Raw genomic sequence first — 15673 nt, 5'->3', positions numbered from 1 at the left:
TGCCAGTCATATCCATGTTCTCCTTCTCCTGGAAAACATACTGAGACAGTGGCTTCATAAGATGGAGGGAGCCTTGATCGTGAGTCATGGGATGAAAGACAGCCTCCAATGACCCATGCTGGTCTTGGCATGAGGGAGAAATAAACTTTTGCTGTGCTATGCCATTGAGATTTAGAAGTTTATTACTGCAGCATAACCTAGATTAGCTTGATAAATACACTAAAGTAGTTCATTTTCCTGTCTACACACTACCAACCAAGCTATAACAGAGGTAAAAGAGATGGGAGAAACTATGTACTAGTGGGCAGAAGTAATGGCAGTTAGAGAATGCCAGAAATCTTTGTGAAATGGGGAAGAAAAAGAAGAAATAAGACAGCAAATCTATTTTCCTTATGGAGTCCTAGATATCTCATTAGCCACCTTTGTTCTGGCCATGGGACATCTTTGCATAGACAAAAATGGTCAAAAAGCAATTCTTACCTTCGTAACTGAGCATTTTCACTTCTTAATGGTTGCATGGCCAGTGCTATTTCAACTTCAATATCTGTGCTTACACTTACTGCTGGAAGCATAGATACACATGCCTCCACTTCTGTAATCAACCTCTGAATTTCTGAATCCTCTACCAAAGGCAAAAGAAATGAGTAAAATCAATACTATAAATTGTTTTTGAAAAAGATTATTAGAATATATTACTAAAAAGAAAGTCTTTATAGATATGTACATATACTTGCTATAAATAAATTCAACTCAGTTATCTATGAATTTATTATACAAATCCCATTTTCCTCTTTCCTGCTGCCTGCATTTGCTTACTCAGAAGAACTGTAAAGAAATTAAGTTCAGTAAACTAAAAAATCACTAATATAATAATCCTGTGATTTAAAATCAACAGAAGATTAATCTGTTACCTTATTATTATTACCTTAGTGACTTTTTTCAGTTAAAGAGTCAAATAGGAAGGTGGTTTACACATATCTCCTAGTATATACTTACTAAAGTACTATTGCGGACTCCTGTGATTGCTATACGGTTTCCTAAAATTGGTTACAGTATTAACATTTACAACACAACCTTTGGTCCTGGCATAAGAAATAATTTACTTTAGGTGATTCATTTGGCAAAATATTGAATGAAGATCTGCTAAGTTTTCATTATTTAATTTTATAAAGCAGATTTAACACAACCAGCCACACCTCACTTGATGTGACATCAAAAGGAGTACCATTTTTGTTACTAATTGTGAAGAGTGGATATTTTTGGATATGGCAAACAGACATAGGTAGAAGGTAGATATTAGACCTTTTGTCCTATTATTTTTGTCCCCTCATTCCCATTCAAATTTTCTGTGGACTGAAAATATTTAAAATTATATATTAGCTGTTTGATATCCAAAAGAAGTTGAAAGCACATTTTAAATTATAAAAATTAATTCAATTCCACATTAACATTCTGATGAAAAGTACATGCACATAGTAAACAACTGTGCCCAATTACTGAGCAATCTTCTACCAATCCTTTGTACAGTAGTTTTGCTCAGGGGCTTTAGAGGTGGAGACCTTGGCTCCACCACTTTCTAGAAATATAACCTAGTCAAATAACTTAACTCTCTCTCTCTTTTTTTTTTTACAATTAAAAGTAACAAAAATTATATATATTTACTGTGTATATGTTGTTTTGAAATATATATACATGGTGGAATGGCTAAACCAAGCTAATTAACATATGCATTACCTCACATACTTATTTTGCAGTGAGAACACAAAATCTCCTCTAAGCAACTTTCAAGAATACAGTACATTGTTAACTATAGTCACCATGTTGTACAATAGATCTCTTGAACTTAACTCTTACCTAACTGAAATTTTGTATCCTCTGACCAACATCTAAATTACTTAACTCTTGAAGCCTGGGTTTTTTCATGGTTAAATGGAGATAACAACAGTACCTCACATGGCTGCTCAAAATATTAAATGAGATACTGTTCTCCAAGCCTCAGTTTCCTCATCTGTAAAATGGGGGCTGTAGTAGTACCTCATAGGGTTGCTGTAAGGATTAAATATGACAATGCATATAAAACACTTAGCACAGTGCTGAGCACATGATAAGTGTCCAATAAATGATAGCTATTATTATTATTATTATTGTTACCATGATTAAGTATTTGGTTATGAGAATGGTAATAAGTTGAAGGTCTGAAAATGGCTATTTTACTATACTAAACCTTTGGCTTAATGGTGCTATATTCCTATAGCATTTTAAGATTTTTTTGGGAGGGCCAGCCTGGTGGCGCACTGCTACAGTGCGCCGCTTGGGAGCACGGCAGAGANCAAATTTTCTGTGGACTGAAAATATTTAAAATTATATATTAGCTGTTTGATATCCAAAAGAAGTTGAAAGCACATTTTAAATTATAAAAATTAATTCAATTCCACATTAACATTCTGATGAAAAGTACATGCACATAGTAAACAACTGTGCCCAATTACTGAGCAATCTTCTACCAATCCTTTGTACAGTAGTTTTGCTCAGGGGCTTTAGAGGTGGAGACCTTGGCTCCACCACTTTCTAGAAATATAACCTAGTCAAATAACTTAACTCTCTCTCTCTTTTTTTTTTTACAATTAAAAGTAACAAAAATTATATATATTTACTGTGTATATGTTGTTTTGAAATATATATACATGGTGGAATGGCTAAACCAAGCTAATTAACATATGCATTACCTCACATACTTATTTTGCAGTGAGAACACAAAATCTCCTCTAAGCAACTTTCAAGAATACAGTACATTGTTAACTATAGTCACCATGTTGTACAATAGATCTCTTGAACTTAACTCTTACCTAACTGAAATTTTGTATCCTCTGACCAACATCTAAATTACTTAACTCTTGAAGCCTGGGTTTTTTCATGGTTAAATGGAGATAACAACAGTACCTCACATGGCTGCTCAAAATATTAAATGAGATACTGTTCTCCAAGCCTCAGTTTCCTCATCTGTAAAATGGGGGCTGTAGTAGTACCTCATAGGGTTGCTGTAAGGATTAAATATGACAATGCATATAAAACACTTAGCACAGTGCTGAGCACATGATAAGTGTCCAATAAATGATAGCTATTATTATTATTATTATTGTTACCATGATTAAGTATTTGGTTATGAGAATGGTAATAAGTTGAAGGTCTGAAAATGGCTATTTTACTATACTAAACCTTTGGCTTAATGGTGCTATATTCCTATAGCATTTTAAGATTTTTTTGGGAGGGCCGGCCTGGTGGCGCACTGCTACAGTGCGCCGCTTGGGAGCACGGCGGAGACTAAACCTTTGGCTTAATGGTGCTATATTCCTATAGCATTTTAAGATTTTTTTGGGAGGGCCAGCCTGGTGGCGCACTGCTACAGTGCGCCGCTTGGGAGCACGGCAGAGATCCCGCCGAGGGTTCAGATCCCACATACAGACTGGTTCCTGCTCACTGGCTGAGCGAGGTGCGGGCGCAGCACTGAGGGTTGCGATCCCGTTGCCGGACACGAAAAAAGACAAAAAAAAAAAAAAAAAGATTTTTTTTTTGTCAATTTGCAAATGTTAGGTATTCAATCATTCTACAATCAATTACTCTGTTTTCCAAGATAACAAATCTGTAACTCATTCTAAGCAAAAGCCATTATTTTAGAATATATATACAGAATGAAAACAAATGAATACAACCTGGCTCCAAGACATTTTTCAAGATTTAAGAAAAAAATCCTAAAAATAAACTGAGAAGGGTATAAAAAGTTTTTGGTTACTTCTCAAAGTGCGATTTGTTAAACAATACAACAGTTGGTTATTAGGAACTCTGCATTTTTTCTAAATAGGAAAAATAGTCTATTCTAGGGAGTTAATCATCTCTAGGGGTCTTCTAATGACTAAAATTTTATCTCTATGAATTTTCTTTGGTTGAATCTTTTCGAGGTCCATTATTAAGCAGAATGAACACACACTTGCAAGCGAAAGACTGAATGTCTGATATTCCCTAGCGTGTTTCAAACCTACAGGAAACAAGAAGGGATCAAAGCCTCAAAAATTAAGAATACAACAGGCAGAGTTCATTTCCTTATTAGCTTAAGACACAGTTCTATGGAAAATATCACAAACTCCATGTCAATTAGTCTAAATTTAAATGATGGATAAATAGTATGACACTACTATTAGTATAACACCATGCTACAGAAAATTATAAAGAAAGTACTCATCTACCTTGTTCTGCTACCAGGGCCTTCAGTTCCCCCAACAAATACTTTAAAGTTCTAACTTTTTCAGTAGTCTGGTTCAAATTTTTTGCCTTTTGTATATCCTTGACTATTTTTGCATCTCGCACATGTACATTTAAATCCTTTCCTTCACTTGTGGCCTCTCCAATTTGTTCTCTGGCGCATTTTTCTTCATTAGTGGCCAAGAAAGCTGGCAGTGATCGAGTGGGGCTTTGGTGTGTCTTGCTGGACTCATCTGGATGAGTTTCTTTTCCATGAGACTGAAACAGACACATATATGTTTGAAAACACTTTCGTAGGTCTGCTTCCTTAGGAACTTCTAGTTGTGGTAGAATCCCATTACTAAGACCCAGCCACTGAAATGTTGGAATAGCTGATTTGTCAGTTTTGGGCAGGCTATGTGGAACTCTAGAACTGGTATTAGACAAATTTCTTAGAACATCAGTATAGTTCACAGGAATTGTTTTACTTTGTGATACAAAATGGTTGTTACCATCACTTTGAACTTTCTAGAGAAAGAAAAAAAAAAAACAAGTGAAGCCTTCAAAAGTGTGAGCACTCACTTATAGGAATTAATGATGCCAAACACAAACCAGAGATATTAGAAACTAACTTTCTAGTATTAAAACCTAATTTTCTAATATTTTTAAATTAAGAGTATGCTAGGGCGGGCCAGTTAGCTCAGATGGTTAGAGCATGGTGTTTATAACACCAAAGTCAAGGGTTCAGATCCCCGTACTTGCCAGCTGCCAAGGAAAAAAAAAAAACTGAGTAAGCTGGATTTCCCCTCAGCATAACAAAGATTCTATTTTTAAAAGTGTAATTAGTTCACTTTGCAATATGGGACATTTTAAGGCCAGGACTAAAGTAGATTGTTAACAAATGTCACACCTGGTTTAAAGGCATCAAAAATTAGTCCACTTTGGGACAACAACAATAAACATTTTCACTTGGGAAATTGCATTTTAAGAAAATAAGCTCAAACATACAAAAAGCTTCCACACAAATATACTTACAGAAATGTTACAGTAGTGAAAAACTTGCTATTAACTTAAATATCTAACCATAATGGAATAGTTACACACACTATGGTATATCCACAAAATACAGTATTAACCACTTATTAAAAATTCAAAAAAAGGTATATATTAATAGGAAAACATGTTAAAATGTCAAGAAAGAAAAACCAGTATATAAAACTGTATAGCATTTAATTATAACTCTATTTTTAAAAGAATGCAAACTTAACTAATAAAAACCAGAAAATGAAACCTACACAGAGAATTCAATGATTGGAAAGCACTCTATCAGTTTGTTAACAGCAATTATGCTTGGGTGGTGGGTATGGTTGATTTCTTTTTCTACTGATCTCTTTCCCTCTCTCTCTTTCATGATTGTTCTTTTCTAATTAAAAATAACTTGAAAAAATTGGTCTTTACATTGTAGTGCATTAAAATTCAATCAGTAAATTGAATATTCCCTAAGATGACAATTTCTATTAGCAAATAATTACTTCTGTAGTACACAAACTATACCCACAGAATGAACCATTGGAGGACAGGGTGGTGGCTGAGGTGACCAGACTGGGGTGGAGGTACATAAATCAGAACTAGAATGTGGAGTTGCCTGAGATTCTAAAAGATAAAAGATAAAAGAAAAAAGGTCATTCATATCTCATACTGCTTAAATAATAACTAAGCAATTTAATTAGAGCTTATATTTATACTTTTTAAAACATCATTCATACTAACCAGAACCAGACATAAATTGGCAAGGTACAGCAGGAATTCCATTAGGGCTGTTCTTTGAAGCCAAGTTATTCATCAGTGACATTTGAGTTTGTACATGCTCACAGAGGGCTTGATATATTATGGGTGAATACATTCTATAATGATCTTGCAATGGCCAATTCTGTGCTATGTCTGATGTGTCTCTTTCACTTCCAGCAGAAGCTTCATTATGTATCTGTTTCTTATTATCTGAAGATACTAATGTGGAAGAAGGAAAAAAAGTTCTTGAAATATGATTCTTCAAAAACTTTTACCATAAGATCTTAGGAGAAAAAAGGACTCTAAGAAGTAGTCTAACTCATCATTACACTTCACTGAAGGGCTTTACCACTACCACCTTCCTAAAGAAAATCACCTCAAATTCTTTTTGAAAGTATCTAATGAATTAAGTTTCCCCAGACAAAAAATCATCTATACTAACTCTTTAAAATCCTATTTAAAGGCTATTTATAAAATCTCTCCTTCAATTATAACACTTAAGGGTGTGTGTTATATTGTCCCTAAAGTTCAATAAAACTCCTTTACCTTTCTCCTTGTTCAGTTCATGCTCTCTGGGGAAAATTAAATAGGAAAGACAGAATACTTTGTAATAATACAGTGTAAAAAAAAAAAATTCAGAGCTATAAAGTCAGTAAGAAAAGTGGACTTAATCTACACATTGGCCCCTCAAAAAAAAAATATAAACCTGGCATTTAAAGTTTCCAAAGCCTGACCACAACCTACTTTTCCAACTATCTTCCCATCACTCCCAATTCAAATTTTTCATTCCAGCCAGGCCAATTTAGACACCAAACAAGCCTTTCTCACCTTCCTGTAACATTGCTCATGATGAACCACGCCTTCCAATTCCATTTTACCAACTGACCAAGGCTCATCTGAAAACTTCCCTCTTTCAAGCCTTTTCTGACCCAATCATTCCAGTCCAGTGACTGCTCTTCACCATCCCAGAGCAATACTGTCTACACAAATCATATACCACTGACATATTGCCCTATACTGTTTATCTTTATTCTCTTGTCCCTCTGACTAAACTATACACTTCTTTAGGCAGGGCTGTATCTTATACTTCATTATTTTCTCTCACAGAGCCTGGTTTTAGTCGATATACAAAGTAGAAATCAGTATTAATAAACTAATGAATGAAAAACAACAAAGTTTTCTACATAGCACTAACCTATAGATTGGTATAAAAATTTGAATTCTATTTCGATGTCTAATAAGATCCCCTTCCCACATGTTTTTAAAACACTACAAACAGAGGCCAGCCCGTGGCTCACTCGGTAGAGTGCGGTGCTGATAACAACAAGGCCACGGGTTCGGATCCCATATAGGGATGGCCAGTTTGCTCACTGGCTGAGCGTGGTGCTGACAACACCAAGCCAAGGGTTGAGATCCCCTTACCGGTCATCTTTTTTTAAAAAAAAACCCACTACAAACAGAAATAAGGATGTTCTGGTAGGTATAGGTTATCAGGGCACAAAACAAATTTAGAAAAATATATAGCTTTTAGTAGTACCTAAGAGTGCGGTGCTGATAACACCAAGGCCACGGGTTCGGATCCTATACAGGGATGGCCGGTTAGCTCACTAGCTGAGCGTGGTGCTGACAACACCAAGCCAAGGGTTGAGATCCCCTTACCGGTCATCTTTTTTTAAAAAAAAACCCACTACAAACAGAAATAAGGATGTTCTGGTAGGTATAGGTTATCAGGGCACAAAACAAATTTAGAAAAATATATAGCTTTTAGTAGTACCTACCAAAGCTAACCATATATTCTATAACACAACAATTCTACTCTTAGGTAGTATATACGTAACAGAAATGAGTGCTTATGTTTACTAAAAGATGTGTATAACAATGTTCACAGAAGGTTTATTTGCAGTAGCCAAAAACTGAAAACACCAAATAGCCACAAATATTAGAAATGGACAGACTGTGGTATACTCAGATGTTGGAATATTATACAGCAATTAAAAAGAACAAAGTACTGATATATACAACTACCTGGATGAATTTAGCAGACATCAGGTTAAGTGAAAGATGTCAGACATAAGAATACATAGTGTTCAACTGCATTTATATGAAGTTCAAGAACAGGCAAAACTAGCAAATGGAGATAGGAGTCAGGGAAGTGGTTACCAGAGATGAGGATATAGGTGGTGGTGAGGATACTGAGCATACTTGTAGGATGCTAAAAATGTTCTATATCTTAGTCTGTGTGGGGACTATATAGGTATACACATATGCAAAATTTTATTGAGATTTATGTACTTTTAAAGTACTTAGGAAAATTATTCCTTACTTAAAAACTGAAAAATATTAAATTTTAAAAAATTTGGTATGAAATCCACCAAATATATAAAAATATAATATTTTACTGAAAATAAAAACATTGATAAAAGCATAAATCTTACATGTAAAAGCAAAAACAGAAAAAGTTAAAGGCAGAATACATATTATAACCAGTGAAAATAGAAAAAAAATTTTAAAGAAAAAGACTGTTAATATTTGACTATAAAAATGGTTGGAGGGGGCCGGCCCGGTGGTGCACTGGATAGTGCGCTGCTTGGGAAGCGCGGCGGCGCTCCCGCCCAAGGGTTCGGATCCCACATACGGACCGGTTCCCGCTCACTGGCTGAGCGAGGCGCGGGGGCAACACCGAGGGTTGCGATCCCGTTGCCGGTCCCCGGTCCGGTACGGGGGCAACACTGAGGGTTGCGATCCGTTGCCGGACACGGAAAAAGACAAAAGACAAAAAAAAAAATGGTTGGAGACATTAGATGCTTCCATTTTGACTTGGGGTATGCTTCCTTTTAGAATTATCTATTCCCATAAGTGTACTTTTCAGGCCTAAATATTAGCTTTTAACACTTATTAGCTGAGTAATCTTGGGCAAACTACTTAACTTTTGACCTCCTCTTCCTCATTAGAAAAATGGTGATAATAATACCTACTTCATAAGACTGTTGTGAGAAGTAAATGAGATAATACTTATAAAGTTCTTAATGTCTAGCACACAGTAAAAGGCCAATAAATGCTATATCGCCAAATAGCTGCAAACTCTTTAGACTTCATATTTCATATCCATAAATCTTGCTATATGATATCAATAATATATACCTATGAACATGTCCCCTCTGAGGTGATTAAAACCAAAAGCAATAATAGTCATATTCACTATCTGAACAGATGAACTGCCACAAAACTGGTTAATAGGGCTGGCTGGTTAGTTCAGTTGGTTAGAGCGTAGTGCTGATAACACCAAAGTCAAGGGTTTGTCTGATCCCTGTGCCAGCCAGCCGCCAAAAAAAAAAAGTTCGTAAATTTCTGTAAAGCTAATATTATTTCTTATTGGAAAAACAATTTTACAATAAATCAAATAGAAAAGTACCCTCTAAATATTTTAGCTTTGAAACCTAAAATGATTGAGGGCAAGATTATAGTCCATGGCTGTCCAGCACATTGCTATCCTCTTGACTTCTGAGTCTCTCTTCTGCTCTTGGATTTCCTTTGGTCCCTTAAGAACTGTTTGGTTTTGAGGAGTTCTTGGATTTTACACTCACAGGTCCCAGGCATTGGCTGTCATTCACTTTCATTTCAAGGGGTAGTTTTGGCAGTCCCTGAGAAAGCTGACTTACAATATTATGCATCTGCCAGCAGATGTCATCATCCAACATAAATTAATAAACACCAAATGTATTTCTTAAAAATCAAATGCTTAGAATTAAAATGACCTACATGACCTTTATAAACTCAGTCCATATGAAACTCTACCAATAATGTTGAATATTTGTATACAAGGTACAATAAAGTCTTAAAGCAAATTATCCAAGTTAGAAATCATAAATAGATATAAAAGGAAGATTGCATTTATATTTATATTATAATTTTAAAATAAAACAAACCAACAACAAAATGTGCCTTTTATGACACACATACAAATAAATTATATCTTCTTGTTCTTGTTAATTACACCAAAGCACCCTACATAAAAATTTTATCTAGCAGATCAAGGTGGCAATATGTTTAATTGATGTCAGTTGATAAATAGAATTCATGAAAGGGATGTATTCACTTATTCTGTCTACGGAACTTTTTCAGTCCTTGAATTTTAGCTGTTTGAATTTTAGTGTACAAGCACTGGCTGTTGCTTAGTTGGACAAGCATTGTATGACAGATAAGTTATTCTTGCCACCAAATATAGAACAAACATCTAGTGCAGGTAAGAGCCAGTGGATGCCTATTATAACTTGAAATATAATAACATCTGGCCTGATGGGGGCAATCAGTGCTCAAAGGATTCTGCCTGTGGTGGTTTATTTCCCTAAGATGAGGGTAGAAATATATGTATATGTTACTGACAGTAGAATCATGAAAGCATTCAACACAGTTATCAAATGTAAAAAGTTGCTTATTTAAAAAAAAATTTTAATGTCAGAAGCTCTCTCAAGTAAGCTCAATACATTTCTGGATCTGCCTCTCTGCCTCCTTACTCCCAGAATGCATCAAAGTGGGCTACCCTGACTCCATACACATTCAATGATCAGTTAGGCTGCAGACAGAAAGTACATAAAGAGGCTATCCCAGAAGACAATTAACACAAAATAGCAAGAAAATGTGTGTTTAGTTCATAGAAAGACTCGTATTATCTTTTAATTCTATTTTTCCACAAATTTTTTGAAGTACCCTTATAATTTATACAAAATGCATCTCAATCTGAATGGCAAATTTTCATCAGAAGTACTTGATCTGTATTTAGATTTATTAAAATTTGCAGTTGAAAAAGTAGATTCACATATCCAAGTTATTCCAAACATCCTTAAAAGTTTTATAACTGGATCAGTTTTCTAATTTAAATGTAAATTAATTAAAATTAAATAACATTAAAAATTCAGCTCCTTGGTGGCACTAGTCATATTTCCAGTGCCCAAGAGCTACATGTGGCTAGTGAGTACCATCTTGAACAGTGCAGGTCAAGATAATATGAGGCTAATGTGATTACCCAAGATGAGTTAGGAAGGACTGAAGTAAGTTGTTTTGCCTGCCTTAGTTCTCTAACTCAGGACCATCTGGAACATCAACCTTGAGTCCTATGAATGCTCTACCCTCACTTTCTCAGTCTCTTTGCCTGGATCCTGATCTTTTAATATCCAGGGCTACTGCCTTAGATAGTTTTCTGACTTCACACCTTGCCTAAGCTGAAACTACGCATGCACTGCAGTGCTGACATTTCTTGCCCACCTGAACTGTGAAACTAGCTAGTCCAATTCTTGTCCACCTGAATTCCTACTGTGGACTTTTTCATTTCCATTTTGGGCTACATTGTTCTATAGACTTTCAAGAAATAACATAATCAAAACTTGCTTATTCTAAACTGATTGCTAAATTATTGTATTTAATTAAGTCAGCAAAGTTAACTGTGACAATGTAAGATTCCCTTAGCTAAATTCATCATCAGTCAGTGACAGGCTTTCTTTCCTTATCTATCCAATTTGGAATTTTACTTTCTTATATACCATTTATCCTAACTGCAGCTCAACAAGTTGAGATCTCAAGCCAACTTATACATATACAATCATTTTTAAACAATTACTATCTATAAGTATGCACCTGAAATACAACCAATTTGTGATTACCTATGAGAACAAGTGGCAGAGGAAACAAAGATAACTCTCTATACCTCCCAAATGTCATTCTGAGTTTGAACCTCTTTTCCTACAAAACACAGACAGCAGTCTCTTTTTCTACAACAACATAATGAAAGACAACAGCATAATCCTGATAATTTATCAAAATCCCCAGAATTAAGGATTATCTTTAAATAAATAAGAGAAAAAATGCTTACCTATTTCTTCCTGGATTACTAAAGGAACAGTATGTTTTTCATGTCCTTTCTTTTTAGATCCATATCTTTTTCTTTCTAAAGGTCTGGGATTGTGTCTATTTTCTGAATGTGCTGTTTCTGAACCTATTAACAATTAAAACAAAAATTTGTTAACATTAAAAGTACTTAATTGAGAAAAGATGATCAGCAAATAAGCATTCAAAAAAATAAAACCTGAATCTTCATTTCTCAAAATGTCCCACAGCAAAGACGCACAACCATCAAGTCCCTGTATGGTTTCAGTCTGTAAAGAGAAATTCATTTAGAATACATTTTTATATAAAATTTTAGTGAAGGTAAAAAAATATGTAGTTTTAAAAATTTATTCACAAGCAATTTATTATTGGTAAAAACATATATATATACATATTTTTTTTTTAAAAGATGACCAGTAAGGGGATCTTAACCCTTGACTTGGTGTGTCAGCACCACGCTCTCCCAAGTGAGCTGACCGGCCATCCCTATATAGGAATCTAATATGTAGTTTTAAAAATTTATTCACAAGCAATTTATTATTGGTAAAAACATATATATATATACATATTTTTTTTTAAAAAGATGACCAGTAAGGGGATCTTAACCCTTGACTTGGTGTGTCAGCACCACGCTCTCCCAAGTGAGCTGACCGGCCATCCCTATATAGGAATCCGAACCAGTTGCCTTGGTGTTACCAGCACCACACTCTCCCAAGTGAGCCACGGGCTGGCCCTGGTAAAAACATACTATAAAGCAACAGCTTTTATACTACCTTAGGGCAATTAATACTTTACCTTTGCATTTTATTCCCAATTCTTGCCTTTAACCTGAAAACTAATTAAAATAGAGCATGTATTCTATCTATTCAGTTTAATCTTACCCGACTTTCGAAATCAGAATGGATGGGGTTGCCAGAATCTTCATCAAAACGTGATATTTTTCTTAAGTGGGTCCTAGAAAACAAGCTCATTAATATTCTTCAAATAATACAAATATTTTTTCCCAAAATATATTAGTGAGTTTTATATTAGTTTTCCAAAGAAGGTTAGACAAGAAAGCTTGTTTAACCATGTACAAGATAGATTTATATAGGATACTATGAAGACTATAAAGACTGTTAAAACAGTAAAATGATTAACATGGGCAGATATGAAAAGTTACTACCCAGAGCTTGTGAAAGTAGAGACCCATCTAGTTTTCTGGGGTTGGCAAAAATGTAGTCCAGCCCAAAGACTTAAAAAATTTCTTGAGATTTCCTCAAGTTGTAAACTTCTTTAAGTACTTACCCTTTCTTTCCATTTGTTAATTTAGCAGGTCCGGTGTGCCTTCCTGAAGGTAAGACCTATGACATAATGCATTATATTATAGTAGATGTACAAATATTTTTCTATTATACTTTCAATATGCTATCTTGACAAAACCTGAAATGTCATTTATTTATTTTTTCATATGCCCAAACTAAAACTTGGTACTGATCAAACAATAACTTCCCATCCCCTCTTTCTCCCTGCCCCTGGTGAGCACTATTCTATTTTCTACAAATTTGACTACTATAAGAACATTATATTAGTGGAATAATACAGTATTTGTCCTTCTGTGACTGGCTTATTTCAATTAGCATTATGTATTCAAGCATCATCCGTGCTGTAGCATGTGTTAAAATTTTCCTTCCTTTTCAAGGTTGAATAATATTCCATTGCATGTACGTATCATGTTATTCATTGTTTACAAATGTGATATATCCTAAAAACTACAATTATCATTTAACTCTTATACCATAAATTTGTTCTATTTAGAATGTCAAGCAAGCAACACATGTATTTGTTCTGTTAAGTATATTTAAGCTGAAAAGGAAATTGAGAGATTATTCTAAACAAGAAGTACTACAGTAAGTGTGGACTATACTCAATCCCTGAGTATGTTCTACATTCCCCAATTTCTTCCAAACATAAAAGTTTAATTCAAGATATAGGAAAGTGTTCATAACAATGGTTCCATTTATCCATGTCCTTTAGAATGCCTGACAAGACCAGTACAGCAAAACTCTACCATTCCACTTTATATCTCATTCTCTCAATCTTTTTTTTTAAACTCATATAGCAAGTTTTTAAAAAAAAAACATAAGTGGGCTACCTTTTGTGTAGAAAAAAGGAAAAAAATATGCATTTGCTTTTATATGCATCCAATATCTTGGGAGTTATGCAAGAAACAGTTAATTGTAGTTGCCTTTGGGGAGGGAAAAAGTATCTGGGAGACAGAACAGGAAGGATGACTTTGCATGGTACGCCTTTTTGTATCTTCATAACGTCATATTAGATAAATATAATCTCTATTCAAAATATAAGTTTAGAAAGACACAGGTTAAAGTCCCTAACTCCACCCCCTTAATTCCACCCTCCAGAAGTAGTTACTCGCTGTTGGCAGTTTCATTTATGATTTTTCCTGATGTTTACATATTTCGTCCAAAGATACCTTTGAGCAGTAACTACCAAACTTTCTGAAATTATATAATATTCTATTATTTGTTTGAATATGTGCTCCTTCCTTCTAAGAATGCTACTGAGAATACATTTTTAAAACCGGGTTGATAAGAGATATACTTCTCTTTGAGATAACTTGGAATATGTGGACGGTCACAAAGCCAGCAGTGAGAACCTACACCGTATGAAACAAGACCTTGTGCAATATATTTCCACCGGTCTCTGCATCACACTGTCAGGGTCATTCCCTTTGGTTTATCTATGTTGGTGTCTTGACTGGAGTCATAATAAAAATCCAAGTAATGGTGCTGCTACACCCCAGATCAAGTCCAAAAACAACCACAATTTCTGTCTCTCAAAATTTAAAATAAAAAGTACATAGATAAATGTGTGGCATAATTGTAAGCTTATATATGATATTTCTCTGAAAAATACACATATAAGGCTCTATTACAGAAAATCTGGTAAATTACCCATGATAAAAGCACTCTGAAAGAGTAACTATTGTATTGGAACATTTTCTTCCAATTTGTTTTGTATTTTTTATTTTGAAATAATAGCACAAAGAATTCCTGTAAACACTTCACCCAGATTCCACAAACCTTAACATTTTACTTCATTTGCCATGTTCTCTCTCAATATATATATACACAGCATTGCTTTTTGTCTAAACCATCTCAGATTAAATTGCAGACCTAATACACTTTTGCTCCTAAATATTTCCTAATAACAAGACCATTCTCTAATATAACTACAGTTTAATCATCAAAATCAGAACATTAATATTGATGTTGTATTATAATCTAATCTACAGACCCTATTCACTTGTTGCCAATCATCCCAATACTGTCCTTTATAGAACAACAGTAAAAAACCCTCTGGTCCATGTCCAATCCAGGATCACATGTTACATTAAGTTGTCACAGCTCTTTAGTCTCCTTTAATCTGGAGCAGTTCCTCAGGCTATCATTCATTGTCTTTTATATCCTTGACATATTTAAAGAGTACAGGACAGTTATTTTCTAGAACATTCCTCTGGACATTCAGATTTGTCTGACGTTTCCTCAGAATTACCCTTAGGTTATGCATTTTGGGCCAAAATACCATAAAAGATATGTTGTGTTCTCATACAAGTAGACGCATGATATCAGTTTGTCCCAGTACTGGTGATAAAAACTTTGATTAAAGATGATATCTGCCGGGCCGGCCCGGTGGCGCAATGGATAGGTGCGCCGCTTAGGAAGCGCGGCGGCGCTCCTGCCTGAGGGTTCGGATCCCACATACACGG

The 15673-nt window shown here is 34.8% G+C and overlaps 1 protein-coding gene across 1 annotated transcript in view; it reads right to left on the bottom strand.

The window, feature by feature from the left end:
- Positions 1-15673, bottom strand: part of CCDC14 (coiled-coil domain containing 14) — a 38397-nt gene that overhangs the window by 16610 nt on the left and 6114 nt on the right. Inside the window, exons 2-9 of the mRNA XM_008569904.1 lie at positions 13192-13247; positions 12786-12858; positions 12104-12173; positions 11891-12013; positions 6007-6243; positions 5795-5889; positions 4242-4515; positions 481-622 (exon numbers count right to left, since the gene is read on the bottom strand). Coding sequence (XP_008568126.1) covers positions 481-622; positions 4242-4515; positions 5795-5889; positions 6007-6243; positions 11891-12013; positions 12104-12173; positions 12786-12858; positions 13192-13247 — 1070 coding nt within the window. The remainder of the gene's footprint in view (positions 1-480; positions 623-4241; positions 4516-5794; positions 5890-6006; positions 6244-11890; positions 12014-12103; positions 12174-12785; positions 12859-13191; positions 13248-15673) is intronic.

Source organism: Galeopterus variegatus, unplaced genomic scaffold, assembly GCF_000696425.1.
Source record: "Galeopterus variegatus unplaced genomic scaffold, G_variegatus-3.0.2 Scaffold542, whole genome shotgun sequence".
NCBI lineage: Eukaryota > Metazoa > Chordata > Mammalia > Dermoptera > Cynocephalidae > Galeopterus > Galeopterus variegatus.
This window is presented reverse-complemented; position numbering and strand designations above follow the sequence as displayed.